The sequence below is a fragment of the Podarcis filfolensis genome (assembly GCF_964270895.1).
Source record: "Podarcis filfolensis genome assembly, chromosome: 7".
Lineage (NCBI taxonomy): Eukaryota > Metazoa > Chordata > Lepidosauria > Squamata > Lacertidae > Podarcis > Podarcis filfolensis.
This window is the reverse complement of record NC_139603.1, coordinates 1081211-1101495: the sequence shown is the minus strand read 5'-3', so window position 1 is coordinate 1101495 and position 20285 is coordinate 1081211. Positions and strand designations below refer to the sequence as shown.

Genomic DNA, 20285 nt, shown 5'->3' with positions numbered 1-20285 from the left:
AATGAGTGCTGTCAGCCGTGACAGCTGAGTGAAACCTCCATGTGAAGAGCAAGTCGACCTCTAGTAAAAACAAGAAGGTGGGGAAGTTGCTTGGCAGGGCACGTCCTATTTACACCCTCTTCAATTGGATCCAGGTGGACTTCAGAACTGAGTCACTAAGGCAGGCCCTATATTTTTAATAAAAGCCCTCAGAATTGATTATCTATGTGAGAATCAAGGAACTGACTTCAGTTTCTACTCAAAAGCATTTACAGATAGCGCCATGAGGCAAACTCAGATGATGAACCATTTTCCAAACTGACCTTATAATGCAAAATATAGCCAAGAGATGCTTTCTTCAAGTGCATATTTATCATGAGAATTAGAACTGTGGCCTTTCAATGCCTCATTACTATCCTAGGCTAATTTACTGAGCAAAACAAATAATGTCGCTCTCAGCTCTTGCTAGCAGAGCTCATAAAGTGAAAGAGCACCAGCCATTGTAACACAAAAATAGACCTCTTAGAAAACCAAACTGCCGAAATTACTGCAGTAAACTGGTCATTATCAGTAAACTGGTACGGGCAAACACAATCCTGAATTCATATTTAAACACCTCTCCCAACAGGTTATGAAAAACCTGTACTTTAATGGATAATAATGTGAGAGGCTCAATGCTATAGAAATTGTCATTTTCAAAAAGTTGACTGTTTAGTTTTACAAGTAACAACATACTCTGTTTTATATTAGAGTTCATCTACAAAAAAACAAGAATGTATTCATGTATTAATTGAAAAGGTTTACATGCTACTTTTCAGAACAATAATCTCACACAGCAGTTTAACAAGATTTAAAATACAACAATAAACAACTCTGATTCTGATGACAAATAAATGTAGGACTACAATGAGCCTTGGCCACAAGGCCCAACTAGTCTAGCCCAACAATCAACCTTATATTTCAATCACAGACTCACAGAATTGCAGAGTTGGAAGGGGCCCCAAGGTCCACCCCCTACAATGCAGGGATCTAAAAAGAGCCCAACGCACAGCACAGCACGAAGACCATCCTAAAGAAGTGTCTATAGAGCTTGTTTAAAGACGTCAGCTTGCCTCATTTAGCCTAGAATTAAGTTCCACCAATTGAGAGGGGGCACCACAGAAAAGGCCCTGCTCTTTGTACCTATAGCTGACTAGCTTTCACCAACAACTGACAAGCATATCATCACAGCATTTCTTATGGTGCCAGTGTGGGGTAGTGGTTAGAGGGATGGACTAGGAAACCCCAGTTTTAAATCTCCACTCCACCATGAAGCTCATTTGGTGACCTTGTGGCCGGGGGTAAAATGTTCACAAAACCTTGAGATCCTTGAAGGGAAGGCAGGATATAAACGTAATAATAAATAAACAACTTTTCTTGGTCTTGCAACCTACACTAAATACAAAGCAACATGCAAACAAAATTCTTGATACTATGAATAGAGGTTTCCAGAACAAGTTTTTCTGAACAACATTGTATGATCAAGATGCTGTAAACAATAAAACAAATAAACCTGCCTTGCTGCTTACCACTGTGGATCTAAACGGGGCGGGGAGGCAAGTTGTACACAAAGAAATGGAATCTGAGCAAAAATCTCAAGGCAAGCTTCTAGGGTTTAAAGGTGTAAAAAATGACAATTTCAAAGACGATTTAATTATTTCACACCTCAGAACCAATACGATGTTCAATTGGGTTCTCTGGTGATTGTTTCATGCCACAACATTTTGTCTAACAAGCATAAGGCGATCCAGCTGTTCAATGCGAGAGGTAACTGTGACAATGCAGTAAGCGAGAAACAGTGGGAGCCTCCTAAGCAAACGCAGAGCGAACCTTTCAAGTGGTATGAAAAGGTGGGAAAAGATGGAGGTTCCTACCTGCCTACTGAGTACCAGCAGAGTGATGAAGAAAATGAAGAGGGACACCGAGCCCATTGTCTTGAGATCTTTCAGTATCCCTGGTCTGTGAAAGCAAATGCGTGAGTAGAATTGGCAGGAAAACAAAAATGCTATTCATATTCTGAGCCTGTCCACTTTCCTTTGAGTTGCTGCGATGGAGGACCAGATTATACTATGAAATACAAGCTGTAAAGCATTTCTTGCACTATAACACTTTAGGCTGCTATCTGATGTGAGCAAATGTTTCTCCATATAAGAAATTCATGAGCAGGGTTCAATGAAAATAAGTCAAGTTTTCTCTCTGACTGACTAGTTTCCAATGTATTTTGGGATCTCCCCCTTGCCATTAGTTTAATTGTAGCAAGATTCCAGACAACACATACATCTGCTGTAAAGAGGAACTATATAGGATACGAGGAACAATTTACGCTCTAGTAGGGTCACACCAGGCGCGCAAAGCTTTCAGACTGTTATTTGTTCCCATGCCCCTTTTCATAAAGAGATCAGATAACTAGAGTTATGATCTTTATTTTTATTTATTTATTTCATTTATGAATCACATTTCCTTTGAAGAAATTTGTATTGAGAGAATGAAATTTTGGTCACGGTAAAGAAAATTAAATACCTCATTTGTGGAACATATTAGTTTCCTATGAATAATGCCACAGTAATTGCACATATAATCACTAATGCTAGAGAACATTATCTCTTGCTAGCCTGACAAATCTGGAGACAGAGTTTCCATATTTAGTGGGTCAATTCTGCAATCCTGAAAATTAACGCCTGCCCTGCTTGTTATTGCCCTTGCCTGCTTGGCGATATTTGCATTATTATTATTTTGTCATGCTACTTATAAAACCTAAACCAAACAGCTGAACTGAACGCAATTGTTTTTTCCTCCCTCCTCCAGGAAGCAGGGGCCAAACTAGGTTTTAAAGGGAGACAGAGCTGCCACGGCTGAGCCCATGTGTGATGTGACATCGCCATACTGTGGATCTCCACACCCCACATAACCAGCAGGCTAACACAGGGCTTGTCCACACTTCTGCTGGTCCCCCTGCTTTCCCATGGGGAAACCTGCTCTTTAGAGCTCCGGTAGAGAAAACATCCACTGGGTTTTCCATGGAGTGATGTCTGATCCAATTCAGCACTGTTGTTGGCATCCATCTGTCTCATGAAGCAATGGAGTGCATCTCCAGGGGTGAAGTCAAACCGCTGAAGGATCACAGTGCCTGCTGTGGCAGCAGAAACCGGCACCTTGTAACTTCTGCCTCCTGCATTCTTTTTGCTCCGGTAGCAGTACTGAAGTGACCTCCCCACACTCACTGGACAGTGTATATGGAGGTCATGAGCTGCCAAGAGGACAAGACCCACCTCTCAGCTTCACTGATGTGGTCCAAAGGAAAGCAGGGCAATACGTTTGACACCAGCTTGGCTGCTGGATTTACCAGAAGGAGGCACACAAGGCACCATCCAACTCCATTCTGGATTTGTGTAGAATTCACTCCTTAGCCTTTTCTTTTCCCAAAGACATCCCACAAGGCAGTGGAGGTATAGAATCAGTTTTCCTTCTCCCAGATGGGCTCCCTTCCCAGCTTGACAAGCCCCACCTGTCCCATCAGTGCTAAAGAGCAGGTTTCCCTGGGGAAAGCTCCAGGGCAAAAGGGAAACGGCTTGGATCCGTGCATAGAAAGCACAGGAGAAGCAGAAAACCTCTCGGCCCTGTGATTTCTAGGCACAGGACAATCAGGAGTGTGGATGAGCCCACAAAGTATGTTGATGTCATGCCACATTTGTTCGACTACTACACATTACCAGAGGAGGAGCACAGTGCAGGCAGCTCTGTGGCTCTAACAACACCTAGTTTGATCCTAAGCAGCTCCTTCCCCGAGGCTCAGATGCGCTGGCCTACCTTTTCAGAGGCGCCATTGTATAGAGGGATTTGCTGTAGTTGTCCAGCACAGAGCCATGTGTGTGCAGAAGAATGACATTATAGGCCACCAGAGCAAGCAGCATGATTGCCATTTTCAGCTCATGATTTATCCGGAGGAAAACAGAACAGGAAATCAAGCCCAGGATGCAACTATAGATGAAGTACTGGAAAAGGAAAGCAAATATTTGGATTTAGTTTGCAGCTAAGGCCTAGTTCTCACTAATCTGTGGTTGGGTTGTGCCCTCAAGTAGAAAATAAATAAAAATAAATTCACACATACAGTGTGTGTGTCAGGGTGAAGAATCCAAGTCTTCTCCATGACAAGTGAGTTTTCCATGAACAAGAGCCTATTTTCACATGCTCCATGAGATCGGAGGGGGCATTATCACAATGGTTTCTGTGGTTTCATCCCATGCCACTGTGGTGACATTTAAAACGCTGGAACCACATAATCAATTCCCCAGGTCCATCCTGCATAATTGTACTTGCTTTGCAACCAGGAGACAACTGGATGAGAAGGACCTACACAATAGCCCCTCCCTCTTGGTTCAGGACAGTGGAGGTTGCTCCATTAAGGCCAACAGGGCAGTGCCCCACCACACTCAACCTGCCCCCACATTTACAACCAACCAAAGGCTGGCACTGCCTGCTGGTTTCCTGCTCCTTAGTCTCCTTAATTGAAGAACCTGAAGGAGCATGGACTTTCATGCAAATGTAGTTAGGACTGGACTAAAAGACTCCAATCCTATGTACACTCACTTGGGAGTTTGTCCCAGTGAACCCAGCAGAACTTCTTTCCCCAAAGCCCTTTGCTAGAATGTCTAACAGCTCCTGCGAAGGTGTGACATTTCCTTGGAATGAAAACCTTTGCATAGCAGTAGCAACTATAGAGGGAACGTTAAGAGGTGCCTCCAAAGTGGACCTTAGTCTTTCTGGCTCTATTGACGGTACCGGAACAAGCTTATACAAATAAGAAATATAATATGAACTTACTGGAAGGAAAAAATAGTTGTTTTGCATATATGAGAGGATATGACTGCTTGCATTCAGAGAACTTGCATTTGATGTATTTAGCATGGAGAGGAATTCAAGCACACCATCATCGTCCAAGAAAAACTAGAACAAACATGAAATCTCTTAGGATCTGGAAAAACGAGACATGAACCTACCACCTTTAGAGGCAAAAGGGACAATAATTCATCTTCAAACAGCCTTTAATGCCCCCATGGGGGTGGGACAACAACTACCTCAGTCTATCTTGCTTTGGCCCAGGACTATGAACCTTCAGGTTCTGGAGACCTGAAATGTGCAACAGTGCTTAGCAAGAAAGATTTGTTGTATCTGACGAGGTGGGTGGTAGTCCATAAAAGCTGATACCATAATAAATTTATAGTCTTTAGGGTGCCGCAGAACTCTTGTTGGTTTTTATGCAACGAGAGTGACACGGTACCCCTCTGGAAATTGTCAAAGGTACAGCAGACTAGTTGAGGTCAAGATCATTGACCTAGCAACCATATACCCACTTTGCCACCCAGGCTATGGTCCACAGTTCTCAAATCTCCCTTGCTGGTCTAGTTACTTCTTGCCAATGGTGTATAGACCCTTGTAAGATTTTTCTCTAGGCCTATTTCTTCCTCAGCGCCTCCTTTCTTCAACTCCTTTGTTTCCTCAGACACTGGCTTTGCCCCATTTCTTTATTTATATTAGCTCTGTTCAGGTGATCTGACCCCAAAGTTGCATCAATCCACAAGTGGAGCTCTGTCAACAAGCCAGCCCCAACACCGGGCTCTTTGATAAGCCCTGGCCCCACTGCAAACATCTGCACAGAGAGGGCTCTGCATGTACAGCTCTTTCCTTGCAGATGTTATCACCGTATGTGTGGACACCAGGAGCAAGGCTAACCAGAGTGTGCAACTTTGGGGGCAGGTTGAGTCAACCCCAAACCCGAGTGCAACTGCTGCATGTAACAAGCATCACAGAAACACGTCAGAAAGATAGAAAAATAGCAATGGAAACAAAATCCCGTTCAACTTACCATATTGAATACAGCCATTGTTAATATTATAGCTGTTGTTATCAAAGTGAGCAGGATACGTGGCCAGGGGTGGTTTGCGATGACTCCGGAGGACTTCAAGATCCACATCAGTGAGGCCGAGACTTTCTTGTTGCACTGCTGTACACGGAATACAGGAAAATGCATCTCTATGAATAATCTGTTTCTTCCACGTTAGCTTCAAACAAGAATTCTCACAATTTTAAACGGCAAGAACATGCAGGCGATGCCCAGAGAGCAGCTGAGGAGAGAGTCTCAAGCATTGCTCAAACACATTGATGAATTGTTCTTGAGTGGATTAAAATGTGCACTGAATTGCAACTTATTGGAGCTGTAAGGTAGGAAATGACTGGCTAACCACAACAGTAGATAAAAAGGGAATTAAGCGCAAAGGTCACTGATCAACTGAGTCTTACGTAGGATCCGGGGATCAGACAGTTCTTATTTCATTTTTTGGCAAATGCAGAGACACCAGAGTAGCTAGCAAGTATAGCATAATTTTAAAATTTGCAGTATATTAAAGAAAGGATCCAGACACGTTAAAAACCCATTAACAATACTAAACATTAATAGCAGAATGATAAACGCAGTATTAAAAACCATTCGACTCACAGAGCCCTAAAGCCAAGCAGCATGAAAAGTTATTTCATTTGCCTTGTAAGGACTACAATAAATCTAACCAGGCAGACCTCCCTGGGAAGAGTATGACATCATAAAAAAATTAAACCCTAAAAGCTTTCTGTACTACAAAAGTCCCCACTATCAACATCTCAGTCTTGAGCACTTTTATTTCAGATACATGTGAACGGATTCTATAAAAACATTTAAAACTGAAGTTACCATAACTGCTTTCCACTTTCACGCAAGTAAAACTGAGCTACAATTAAATTTAAAAACTGCTAAAATAAACTACAATTATTATGACATGATCAGCCCAGAAGGAGCATCAGCCATTTATCCATAACCTACTTAATTTTATTCTCTCTCAGTTTCTGCTTAGATTACTTGCCATGAACACACATTGCAAAATTCCCATGGGGGACATTTCTCTCCATCCCTTTAACTTTTATTTAAAAAGCAACGAACTAAAGGCAACTGAACATGTGACAGAGGGCCTATCCACCCTTTGGCTTGTTCCACGTTTTCTTCCGTTTGTCACAGGGCACATGAGTAGCACCAAAAGTTTTGTCCGGGTCTTTCTGCCACACCTTGTTGTTGTTTAGTCGTTTAGTTGTGTCCGACTCTTCGTGACCCCCTGGACCAGAGCACGCCAGGCACTTCTGTCTTCCACTGCCTCCCGCAGTTTGGTCAGACTCATGCTGGTAGCTTTGAGAACACTATCCAACCATCTTGTCCTCTGTCGTCCCTTTCTCCTTGTGCCCTCCATCTTTCCCAACACCAGGGTCTTTTCCAGGGAGTCTTCTCTTCTCATGAGGTGGCCAAAGTATTGGAGCCTCAGCTTCATGATCTGTCCTTCCAGTGAGCACTCAGGGCTGATTTCCTTCAGAATGAAGAATAGGTTTCATCTTCTTGCAGTCCATGGGACTCTCAAGAGTCTCCTCCAGCACCATAATTCAAAAGCATCAATTATTCGGCGATCAGCCTTCTTTATGGTCCAGCTCTCACTTCCATACATCACTACTGGGAAAACCATAGCTTTTACTATACAGACCTTTGTTGGCAAGGTGATGTCTCTACTTTTTAAGATGCTGTCTAGGTTTGTCATTGCTTTTCTCCCAAGAAGCAGGCCTCTTTTAATTTCGTGGCTGTTGTCACCATCTGCAGTGATCATGGAGCCCAAGAAAGTAAAATCTCTCACTGCCTCCATTTCTTCCCCTTCTATTTGCCAGGAGGTGATGGGACCAGTGGCCATGATCTTCGGTTTTTTTATATTGAGCTTCAGACCATATTTTGCACTCTCCTCTTTCACCCTCAATAAAAGGTTCTTTTATTCCTCCTCACTTTCTGCCATCAAGGTTGTGTCATCTGCATATCTGAGGTTGTTGATATTTCTTCCGGCAATCTTAATTCCGGCTAGGGATTCATCCAGCCCAGCCTTTCGCATGATGAATTCTGCATATAAGTTAAATAAGCAGGGAGACAATATACAGCCTTGACGTACTCCTTTCCCAATTTTGAACCAATCAGTTGTTCATATCCAGTTCTAACTGTAGCTTCTTGTCCCACGTAGAGATTTCTCAGGAGACAGATGAGGTGATCAGGCACTCCCATTTCTTTAAGAACTTGCCATAGTTTGCTGTGGTCAACACAGTCAAAGGCTTTTGCATAGTCAATGAAGCAGAAGTAGATGTCTTTCTGGAACTCTCTAGCTTTCTCCATAATCCAGCGCATGTTTGCAATTTGGTCTCTGGTTCCTCTGCCTCTTCTAAATCCAGCTTGCACTTCTGGGAGTTCTCGGTCCACATACTGCTTGAGCCTACCTTGTAGAATTTTAAGCATAACCTTGCTAGCGTGTGAAATTGTGCGGTAGTTGGAGCATTCTTTGGCACTGCCCTTCTTTGGAATTGGGGTATAGACTGATCTTCTCCAGTCCTCTGGCCACTGCTGAGTTTTCCAAACTTGCTGGCATATTGAGTGTAGCACCTTAACAGCATCATCTTTTAAAATTTTAAATAGTTCAGCTGGAATATCATCACTTCCACTGGCCTTGTTATTTGCAGTGCTTTCTAAGGCCCATTTGACTTCACTCTCCAGGATATCTGGCTCTCCAGGATGTCTGGCTCATGATGTCTGCCACACCTTACACTGAACTATTTCAAGGGTCCATCCCTGAAAATGTTTGATATTCCACCCAACAATGCTCCACATTGTTAAGACATTGAAAAGCATATGAAATAAATCTCTGCCTTCGGTAGCATGGCTGCTTTAACAACATACCCTAAATGTCTACATACCAGTTTTATTACACTAACACCACTTACCTAAACACTTTCATGGAACCTTTTATCAGCATTGATAAAAGCTACTTTTAACCAAAAAGGTTTATGTTTGAAGAGAGCTGCACCATTCAATAAAGGTACTGCATTAAGAAAGGGGGGGGGGTGATCTTTGTGCCTTTCACTAGAATGAATGCTTTATTTTTTCCAGGTTCCTCCTGTTCTTTTATTTGGCATTACTTGGAGTAGGAACAGCTCTGACCTGAAAACTATCTGTACATTTCAAGCTCAAGAGATATTTGGCATCCATCTGTTACGTCACAATCAGGGACACATCAGGTCACATACCCTTTTTGCTTTTTTTCTCCTATACATCAAAAACCAAGTCGCTTTGGAAAAACTGTCCAGCTAGTAAGATAGTTTCATTTAACAGAAAACACAATGGCGAGAAAGAAATTGTTTGCAGTCTTGACAACACTGAGTGATGTGAACTCTAGAAATCACCACAGGTTGGTAAGTAAAAGTAAATTAACTCCAGGGAAGAAAGTCCTCAGCGATCTGTTTCCTTACCCAAGCTACGAAGAAGGATATTATGCTGAAGGAACTTTTCTTTATAAGGTGGTCTTCAATAATGTTGAGATATTATGGCCTCATTACTGGAATTGAGGTTCTAAGAAAAGCAACATGCTCCCAGCACCTACTGAGCTATTCAGCAAAACAGATAAAAAGTATTACTGAAAGCAGAAGACAGGCAGCTGCAAAGGAGACTGGAATTAATATAAAAAATGCCAGGCCTCCCTTAAAATATCTCCTTTTTGTAATAATATGATGATGACTGTACAGGAAGGAAATGTGTATGTTCCTTAGAGGGAGGAACACAAAGCACCTTTGCAGTAATGTAATTACCTCTTCAGAGAAAGAAAACAATCAAAAGCCATCCTTTCATTCTGAGCACAACTTTTGTCTTAAGGCACTTTTTGTCTAGCACAGTTTGAGAGCAGCCTCCGCTGCAGCACCTCCATCATGGCTTCATTTGATCTGATTTTGTCTTTTCTCTTTCTCATTTGTTCCTGGGTGCTCTTTACCTACTTGTGGTGCAAGTGCACTCCACAAGGGACAAATCCATCCATTTGCATTTGCAAGTAGGTGCACTGACTTGCCAGCTTCAAGCTCCAAACAGATGCACAAAAGTGCAAGTAAAATGCTTGAGAGCAGGCTAGGATATAATGCCACTAACAATGAGGGACGTTGACCTAGTTGTCCAAAGCCCCAAAGTCTCAAATCCCTACTAAACCCCCAGTCAAGTTCTTCTTCCTAGCTGAGATGCAGGCTTCTTCAGCTGCTCTCTTCTTCTGAAACATTTGGGGAAAACAGGAGACAAAGTATGTTACTGCAATGTAGTCAGCACCCGGTGATACCTATATCTGGTCAGTGTTAACTGGATTCCCTGCAACTGCAAGACAATCTCATTTTCCTCTTGCTGGGATAAGTAACAAAGAGCATCATTCAGAGCCTGGATCTCCTTAAAGCAGTTTCTTCATTTTGATTCATTGTCCTGAGAACGCTGACCCAAAGTTTTGATAAGCCGAGTTACCAGTGGTGGTGGTTGTGCTGCAATGGAACTCCTGGGGTCAGGATCCGGTAGAACAAGTTCTGTGTTCCCATAAAGACTTTAGACTTCTTTTTCTCAGTGCATAACTATATGTGGCCTTAACTGTGTAGTTCTGGCCTTGAGTACAATTTCTACGCACGCTTAGGGCCCAGCCATGTTTCCCCTTAAATCCAGAACTCTTCGTGCCATTTTCAGTTTGGTCCAGGGCTGGGTGTTCCCACTTGTGATTTTTGCCTTGGATTTTACTTGGGAAAGACCCCCAAAACCCAGTGTTTTCCCCTTCATTCTTCGTATAACCAATAGTCTGCTTTTCGTGTTGTTTTCACCTTCAGCTACCCCCACCTGTGGCAGAGAGTCAGAGAATCAGAAAACCAGAGAATCAAACCATCATTTGACATATACAAAAGGAGCTGCGACCCTTCCAATACCTATTAATTAACACTTATTTTTAAAGACAGAAAATAAAGCTGTGATTGGAATCATCACAACAAATCAAAGAAAATGAGCAGGAACACACACATTTTGCACATGTATCATTTGACCACAGTTTTTATTAGCGCTAAACAGGGAAGAGTAATAAAAAATTAAGCACTCAGAGAAAACTGGAAGTGCACTGCAACCAGAGAAATTATTCTGTAGGTGATGGGGGGGGGAGAAGGAAAGGAGGGAAGAGCAGATTGCCCCAAACACAGCTCCCAGGAAAGCATGCTTATTCCCCTTCAAGATCTATTTTAGGATTAGAAGAGGGACAAATATTTCTTTCAGTTTTCTGTAGACTAATGTTTGTCCTGATTCAGCAGGAAACAGCGCATTTTCCTAGGAAAGGGAATGGGACAAGGAAAAAACCCTACTGGACCCGTGATAATAGATAGATACAAAAGGCTAGAAATCACAGGACAAACAGCTGTGTGGATGGGCCCTTACTGTAGTGAGTGAAGACTCAAGCTGTATTAGGGGCCTCCTACTTGCAACTTGAACTGTAAACAAGTCCCCTTACCCTTCCATGCTATAATCCCAAACTGAACTGGAGGCCCCGTGCTGTCCATTTGTGTGGGGGTAGAAACCTGCACTCCAGAGCAGAACTGTGCAGTTTGGTCCTGAAACAGCATCCCCTCCATCCCACACAGTAAACTGTTCAATTTCAAGAGCCACTTGTGACCTGAGATGTGCGGGGTTTAGAACCTTTTATCTCAGGATGTTGTATATTAGTTTAAATTCTTGATTGGTTACACATATTTTTTGGGGGGAGGGGACTTAATTAAAAATTATTCATGCTTGTCAGCAAAAGTCATTGGCTATGACAGGTCAGCCAAGCTACAATGCAAGTCTCTCAGTTTTTCATCTCCAGTAAAGGTCAGTACATAGCAATGCCTATATGAAAAAGCTTCTGCATTTCACATCATTGAGAAAAGTGTTAAGCAAATTAACTCCAAGAAAGGAAGTTCTCAAAAGGTTTATTTCTCACCCAGACAACTAACAGGAAGGGAAAGTAACCTTGGCTGTATTGCATGGGTGTTAAGGCCTCATTGCTTATGCAGAACGAATTGTGTTGCTAGGGCATTCTCTTAATACCTACCAAAAGCTGTCCAGCAAAACAGATAAAAAGAATGAAGGAGAGCACAAGGAAGGCAGCTCCAAAGGAGATCCCAAGGGCAGACTTTCTACAAGACAGGAAGAAAGGCCTGTTAGAGAAACCAATGTACAAATATAAGACACAGAAGGAATTCTGGTTGATGGATTGTTCAAGCACGTTTGCAGTCACTTAATGTGACTGCAACAGCCATGTGGGTCTGCCTCCTTTGAAAATTGCTTAAAAGGAAAAAAGAAAATGCATCATATATTATTGTATCTTAAAGAATAGGCAGAATGAATTCAGTCTTGATTGGTCTACTTTGGTTGTATTGAAATCCCAATGGTACATTCTGGTATGTTTTAAATTTTCAAAACAAGAGTGAATACTAAGGAATGGATCTTTTAACAATTGTAGGTTAGATTAGTTTTAGGTATAAGTAATCTAAATGAATATTTGCACTTGTTGAGGAACTAAGAAGTGGCTTGCTGAATAACATCAACTTTTATATTCCTGCTCTTTTCATCTTTGTTTGTTTTTGATTGCAAGCTGATTTGCATGGGCATTTGCCCCGAAAAGCAAGCTAAAAATTGTATCTATCATCGATCTCCATTTAGCCACAGATGAGAGTCAGAATGCTGGAGGCCCACCACTAACCCCTCCTGCAAACTTTCCTATTAGAGTACCCATGTGGATTCTGACATGGACTATGATCTATCCAACATGTGAGCAGCAAGGACGTTTACTCCTTCCAGGCAACACCTCTCATTCCATGTGGCAGCAATCTTTCCTGGAAGCCCTTTTGCCAAAACAAACATGCTTTAAGACTAGATGTGCTTATGTACTGGGTTTGGAGAAACGCAATGTACCTTCTCAAGGCTGCTGTCGTTTTCTTTTTTTACATGGGTAGGAACAAAATAGATCTGAGGGGCCAATGCTAGTGTATTGCCCAGGGACTCCCAAAATTGGAGCTAGCTAAGCAGTCCAGCATTCTTTGCAAGAATCCCAGAAACAAGGCGGTATTAAGTAGGCTACTACAAACTAGTCTGTCATTAACCAATGGCACCTTCTGTCTATCCCTGTTTTTAAGATTTCAATATATGTATGGGAAAGATGTTCATTGACAGATTCCTGCAGGGAGCTAATTTTTATCTTCAAGAGCTTTGACTTGAGTTTGATAATTTCAGTATCTTTCACTCTGTGGGGTTGGGTGTTCTTTTTTTTTTGTACATTCATGAAGCTTTCAACAGATTTCAGTCAGTGCAGAGGCTTGGACTGCATAAGAGCTTCATTGTTAAAACATCTTTTGAATATAAAAATCCATGGCAGCCCTCCCTTTTCTTTTACCAGGTGCAGGAGAAAGAAAGCCCTTATAAACAAGAGTGGGTTTTTTGAACTTCTTCTTCTTTCTTTCTTTCTTTTTTTTTTTTTTGTCAATTGCTTCCTGACAATCGATGGTACAAGTGGTTTGCTTTTTTGGAAATTCAAGTGTACTGTACATACTGTTCTACTGCTCCCATCCCAATATTCTGAAAGTTTCCTATTTATAAATGCATGAAATTCAACAGTGGTTTGCATTGCAGAAGGCTTTTGAGCAGTTTTGTATGACTTGAACTGCTCCCACCCAGAGGCTCTTTCCCAGAAACCAGTCATTTGTCTGTGTGTCACAACACAGTGTCCCATCCCAGTCCCATCCAGATATGCTGCAGCAATACCAGTGTTGGAAGACCAGCTCTGTAGCTCTGTCCCAATGGGCACTGATGGGTCAGAAAGATGTAGGAGGGCAAAACCAGGCAGAAATAGAAGCAGAATTACATGCCTTTATTTATTTATTTATTTATTTATTTATTTATTTATTTATTTATTCAGCCAGTCCCTTATTGCATTTGGGATTAATGGCACAACCTTCCCAGAACTGAAAAGGGTGACAACAACATGAATGGAGATAAACAAAGAGCTGTGCAAATTTCTTACTTACTTGGGTAGTACTAGGATCTGCACAAGAAAAATGCAGAAGAATATAAGACAAGCACAGGTCACATAGTACTTGAATGCAGGAAGCGTTGTTGCTCTATACTAAAACAAAATTAGAAAGAGATTACAAAAAAAACCTAACATAATTTTAAAACAGTTGGTAAAATTAACTCAGTTACTAGAGCACAGGCTTATGCTTCCTGAGCTGACCATTAACTCAAAGACTTTAAAGAAAAGAACTGGAAAAAATCACGGAGAGCAGGTTTATCAGCTGCTCTTAGCTATAGTAGCTAAACAGAACCTCCATGTACCATGGCGATGCACCTCTGCCCGCTAGTGGCAGAGGGACCAATTATGGGAAATGGGTCTTGCTTTCATGCCCAGCTGATAGGCTTCCTGGAAGCATCTCTTTGGTCAGGGGGCACCAAACTAGATGGACTCTTGGACTGATCCATCACAGATTTTATATTGTTATATTGTACCTCTTCAATGGTTTTCCAGAAAGAAAACAGCAAGAGGAGGCACTGCCACTAACAGTTGTGCGTCTCTTGACCATTTGTTTAAAAAATGTTTTGCATAAACAAGGGGCTCAAAAACTGCAACTATTTGGGGTACGTAACTATAATTATAGGGACGCGGGTGGCACTGTGGGTTAAACCACAAAGCCTAGGACTTGCCGATCAGAAGGTCGGTGGTTCGAATCCCCACGACGGGGTGAGCTCCCGTTGTTCGGTCCCTGCTCCTGCCAACCTAGCAGTTCGAAAGCACGTCAAAGTGCAAGTAGATCAATAGGTACCGCTCTGGCGGGAAGGTAAACGGCGTTTCTGTGTGCTGCTCTGGTAAGCCAGAAGCGGCTTAGTCATGCTGGCCACATGACTCAGAAGCTATACGCCGGCTCCCTTGGCCAGTAAAGCAAGATGAGCGCCGCAACCCCAGAGTCGGTCACGACTGGACCTAATGGTCAGGGGTCCTTTAACTATAATTATAGGAAACAAACCACCAATAAGTTCTCTTGCACAAGTCCTATCGAACTGCACCTGATGCTCCCTTATGCTGCATTTTAGTGGGGAGCTTCCCAGTTGATTGTGGCAAGGCCTACTGGGATAACATGTTTATCATGGAATGTTTCCCTTTCTCCCTGCAATGGAAAATGGGCAAAACCAACTTGACCCAGAAATCCCCAAACAGCCCACTTCTAGCCTTAGAATAAGCTGACATAATTGAACCAGAAATGTGGAAGACAGAGCAGGAGATAACCATTGTGTGGTAGCACTGAAAACATTCAGAGCAAAAAGAGAAAGGAAGGACGACTCTCTCGTTTGGACCAAATGCTCTGATTTGTTAGGCCTGGTGGACAAGCATATATAAAACACAGCAGTGGAAGAACTCAAAACCAACAAAGTTCAAGTTCTCTGGTCAGTGAGACACCACTTCTATGAAATTTACAGTGCTTTGCAGGAAGAGCTGAAAGGCTGCAATCTGGAGAACAGGCACATCATTTACATTACCAGAAGGAATCCAATTTTGCTCCATGTCAGGAAGGAGATTAAATAGAAGAACCGGTGAGAAAAACCGGTCTACCTCAAGTTAGACACCAACAGGGCCACACATTTTTCAGGTAAGAGGACCCCCATGTAACTAGAAACAACTAGTGCCATGACTTGCTTTTACAAAATGAACACAGAACCCTGATATTGTATGCTAAGTGTTAAAGGTAAAGGTAAAGGGACCCCTGACCATTAGGTCCAGTCGTGACCGACTCTGGGGTTGCGGAGCTCATCTCGCTTTATTGGCCAAGGGAGCCGCCGTACAGCTTCCGGGTCATGTGGCCAGCATGACTAAGCCGCTTCTGCCGAAACCAGAGCAGCGCATGGAAACGTCGTTTACCTTCCTGCCGGAGCGGTACCTCTATCTACTTGCACTTTGACGTGCTTTTGAACTGCTAGGTTGGCAGGAGCTGGGACCGAGCAACGGGAGCTCACCCCGTCCCGGGGATTCAAACCACCGACCTTCCAATCGGCAAGTCCTAGGCTCTGTGGTTTAACCCACAGCGCCACCCGCGTCCCTTCTATGCTAAGTGTTACTTACTTCTTTTTCCAGTTCTTTGTTATAGAAGAGCAATGATATCCTTTGAATATCCTCAGACTTAAGCCACTGCCTAGAAGAGGAAGAAAGAACATACAGAATATTACACATAAAGCTGGATAATTATTTGCTTATTATATTTTTCTGAAAAGTTTAAGTAAGAGGCACAGGGAAGCCTGAGAAAAGAAACTATAGCCCTGTGAGGGAATACAACCAATTTCAATTTTTAATATAGGGCGTTTGCGTTTCTTAGTGCAGAAAGTATTGATCTGATGTGTAGAGATTTTTCCTATTCTGATTAATTCAAGAAGGTTCTGGAAGCTACTGGAAGCTTCTCTGTATGAAAGAAGCTTCATGATTGTTTGGGTTATACCTTCTGGGAAGCTGGTTTGAACTGGTTCTCTTATCTCTTCCAATTAAGGTCATGCTGACTATAAATATAGACCAGAAGGAGCCTGGGTTTCACTTTCTATCTCTCTTCCTTTTGGTGTGGTATTCTGTACATAGTATGCCTAGTGTTAAGTGTCTTGCTATAGGTTTATAAGTTTTGTAAGTGCTGCAACTGGATTTTTATGGACTGTGCCAAGCCTGAATGTACTGGATCTGTGACCATTATGTTTATTTGCCTTCAGTAGCAAGTAAAGCTCTGCTGGATGAAGTACAATTGCCTCTGGTCTATTTTTGGGAATCTCTGCTACATGTTTAAGTTTTTTCTCTTCCTCTGGCACTGGCGCATCAAATAGCCACGGTCCATACTGGCAATGAGACCTTCTGATTTCAAACCTTCTGAGTAAACAACACTATATGATCATGTGTTGGTGCTCTTAGTTGATCTGGTCCCAAAATAATATTTGAGAGAGCAGCTTCTTGACATTCAACTCATTTAAGCAATTATAGGTCAAACCCAGACCTTGAATTATGTCCCCAAATTATAAACAGCCAGTGAGGATTCTGGAGCTCTGCTACACATGCTCTAGGCAGTCCACTGAACCAGAAGGCAAGAGGAACAACTGCAGATCAAATTTCACACTTAAATTCAGTTTAAGTAGCTGAGGCTTAAGCATGCAAAACAATGCACATAAATAAAAAACGTTTGCATATGTATCAGCAACCTTAGCAAACAGAATCCAGCAAGTGATAGTATCTGTTATTAAGAATGACCAGACCAGTTTTATAAAACAAGACAAGCAGCAGATAATATTAGAGAAGTGATAAATTTGGTAGATTTAAACAAAAATAAAGACCAATTTCTAATTTTATGACTAGATGCTAAAAAGGCTTTTGACAAAATTTATAAACAGAGGTAAAGGTAAAGGTAAAGGAACTCCTGACTGTTAGGTCCAGTCGCGGACGACTCTGGGGTTGCGGCGCTCATCTCACTTTACTGGCCAAGGGAGCTGGCGTTTGTCCGCAGACAGCTTGACTAAGCCACTTCTGGCGAACCAGAGCAGCACATGGAAGCACCATTTACCTTCCCGCCGGAGCGGTACCTATTTATCTACTTGCACTGGCATGCTTTCGAACTGCTAGGTTGGCAGGAGCAGGGACCGAGCAACAGGAGCTCACCCCATCGAGGGGATTCAAACCGCCGACCTTCTGATCGGCAAGCCACAGCGTGTTTAGACCACAGCGCCACCTGCGTACAGAGGTAGCTCTAACTAAATTTCGTTTTCCTTTGTGTTTTATAAAATGGATTAAAATATTGTATGACTCGCCTACATCTAGAGTTAAAGTGAATGGCAAAAGTCTGCTACTTTTCCACTGTCCCGAGGAATTGGGCAAGAGCGTCTACATTCACCTTAGAAACCGCCCCCCCCCCGGCTTGTGCTATTACAGGGCAGTTCACAATTCAGTTGAATATAAATTGGTTTTATCTGCAGATGATATTCTTTTGTTTATTTTGAAGCCACATTCTTATGTTGAGCCAAACAATAGATACCTTTGGTAAAATATCAGAATATTAACTGGTCCAAGTTGGAATGATTTTTCTTGCATTTTTGATAATTTTCTCTCTCTCTCAATTTTTTTCTTTCATCACTTTGTTTTCAGTAAATGAAATTCTTTTAATAAAGTAAAAACAACCACCACCACCACAACCTACAGCACATTCCCCAACAATGAAGAGGACCAAAGAGCCTCATCTCATATGGTGTTCTAAATAGGTCTCTGAGTCATTTAGCATAGTCTTTGCTCAGTTCTCATTTGCTTCCAATAAACCAGACACCCCAGGTTACTAAAATACTTATTCCTCATCTATAGGAAATTCAGCAATGGAGTGTTTTGGTCCTTTGAACTCCTGACTTCCAAACACAGTGAATCACTGGACTTACCAGAGAGAGGGGTGGGGGAAGGACAGGGTGAAGGGAGCTCAGTGCGGAGTGGCACAGCCAATGAGGCACTCTTGCCATTATGTTGGCAGAACATGAGACAATTCTTCTCAGGGTCACATTGGGCAAGTTTTTGCAGGGGGTTGGACTAGATGGCCCTTGTTATCCCTTCTGTGTTTCTGTGTGCTTGCACAGTGCCAAGGTCTCGGTGCCTTGCCCCTCCCCACATTGGTTAGCCCCAGTGACATGCTGTTTTCGGAAGCCAGGAGAGCAGCAGTGCCTCAGCTACACCACTGCACAGAGCGCTACTGGTGGTATCAGTATCAGGGCAACCTTGTGTGCAAACATACTTTTGAGCGTTTATTCCATCAATTGCTCGAATCATCCTTTCATTCAGTTCTTCTTCAAACTTCTTCTTCTGAGATTTTGTTCTGTGGAGGACAAAAGGGCAAATAGGAGTTAGTAGCCTTGGGGAAAATACCCAAATAAGGCATGGCAACGATTAGAGAGAACAAAGAGAACAGAGAACAAAAAGGAAGCCAGCTCTTTGTATTCCTGTTTTCCTGCAGCAGTATATAAAACAGAGTCTACACAACTTGCCATATTTGGACCTGCATTTAACATCAGCCATTCGTTTTGCAATATGAAGTTGACTTGTTGCTGAGATGACTTTAGAACAACATAACCAACAGTTTGACTTCAGGTCGTCCCAAAACTGCAGGAAACTAGAATTTAGGAATTCTCTTAGAATAACTGGGTCTGATATAGTTGCCCTCAAGTGGACTGGTAAAGTTACACATTTTGTTACCTATAAACTTGACCAGTTACCTTATGTGATTCTGTGGTATCGTGACATTTAGAAGTTTGCAAGAAATGGCTTATTTTATCTCCTCACTCTTCACGATGAAGCCTCTGAATGAACGAACCAAGTTTATCTGCACCACCTGAAGTCTCTGACTATATGCCTGCATGGGCATATTCTTCCTTTCACAAGCCCAAGGTAGCCTAAAAGCCCTAAGAGGAGAGCCTTCCTTTCTGACCCAACTCAGAGCACCCACCAAGCTGAACATAGTTCACAGCTACATGTGGTAGGTAGCTCACTAAGAGAATAACTCTTCTGCTTTTCTGTCTTGCCTGAAACTACAAAAGAGGGTGGTATGCAAGTCACCTGGCAGGCAGGTGTCATGGGGCTGCCAGAGAATGCCGGGGAGGAGGAGGAACATTCAGAGGGAGGTAGACAGGAAGTGACGGATGGGGAAGGGGGAGAGAGCCAGGAGGCGGAAAAGCTCTTAGATGCAGAAGCAGAGCCCCAGCACGCACAGGAAGTTCTGGTACTGATGGTGAGGCGGTGCCTATTCCGTCTGCCCAGGAGAGGAGAGAGTTAAAGAGGACGGGCGAGAGGCGTCACAGGAAACTTCCTCGCCTTTTCTGTTGGAGGAGAAGCTGGCAAAAGCCACTCCCAGAATCTGAACTGGAGGATTCAGATGCATGATTGCAATGTGCTGCCTGTACATATGTAAAATAAAGAACTGTAAATATCTCTGAATGAGCAGAGGTGCTTATTGCGAAGAGCATACACGAGCTATCACAGTAGGTCACAAACATTTTTATCTATTTATTGAGCTTTGACTGCTCTTCATCCATTCCAGATTTCAAGGTGGTATATGGGGTCCTACCAGACTGAATTTTTTTGCAAGTGTATTCTGCATTGGTACAATAATAGTACATTAGTGGTTGGATTTATAGTGGAGCACCATATATAACTCAGTCTTATTAGTTGTTCTCTAAAGCTACATTATTGCCATCTGGAAAAGCAGTATAGTGTGACAAAAGTGGTACCAACCCATCCCCCAGAGCCCTTGTGGTATGAAAAGTTACAGAATTTCAGCAGGAAGCTATGGGACACGAAATGATTGGAAAC

General features: G+C 42.6%; 1 protein-coding gene across 4 annotated transcripts in view; it reads right to left on the bottom strand.

The window, feature by feature from the left end:
• Positions 1 to 20285, bottom strand: part of ADCY2 (adenylate cyclase 2) — a 121283-nt gene that overhangs the window by 25736 nt on the left and 75262 nt on the right. For all 4 annotated transcript variants that reach the window (XM_083624288.1, XM_083624289.1, XM_083624290.1 and 1 more), the window contains 8 exons: positions 18715 to 18795; positions 16041 to 16110; positions 13957 to 14054; positions 11985 to 12069; positions 5882 to 6019; positions 4840 to 4962; positions 3826 to 4010; positions 1893 to 1977 (listed from right to left, as the gene is read on the bottom strand). In XM_083624288.1, the coding sequence (XP_083480414.1) occupies positions 1893 to 1977; positions 3826 to 4010; positions 4840 to 4962; positions 5882 to 6019; positions 11985 to 12069; positions 13957 to 14054; positions 16041 to 16110; positions 18715 to 18795 (865 nt within the window). The remainder of the gene's footprint in view (positions 1 to 1892; positions 1978 to 3825; positions 4011 to 4839; positions 4963 to 5881; positions 6020 to 11984; positions 12070 to 13956; positions 14055 to 16040; positions 16111 to 18714; positions 18796 to 20285) is intronic.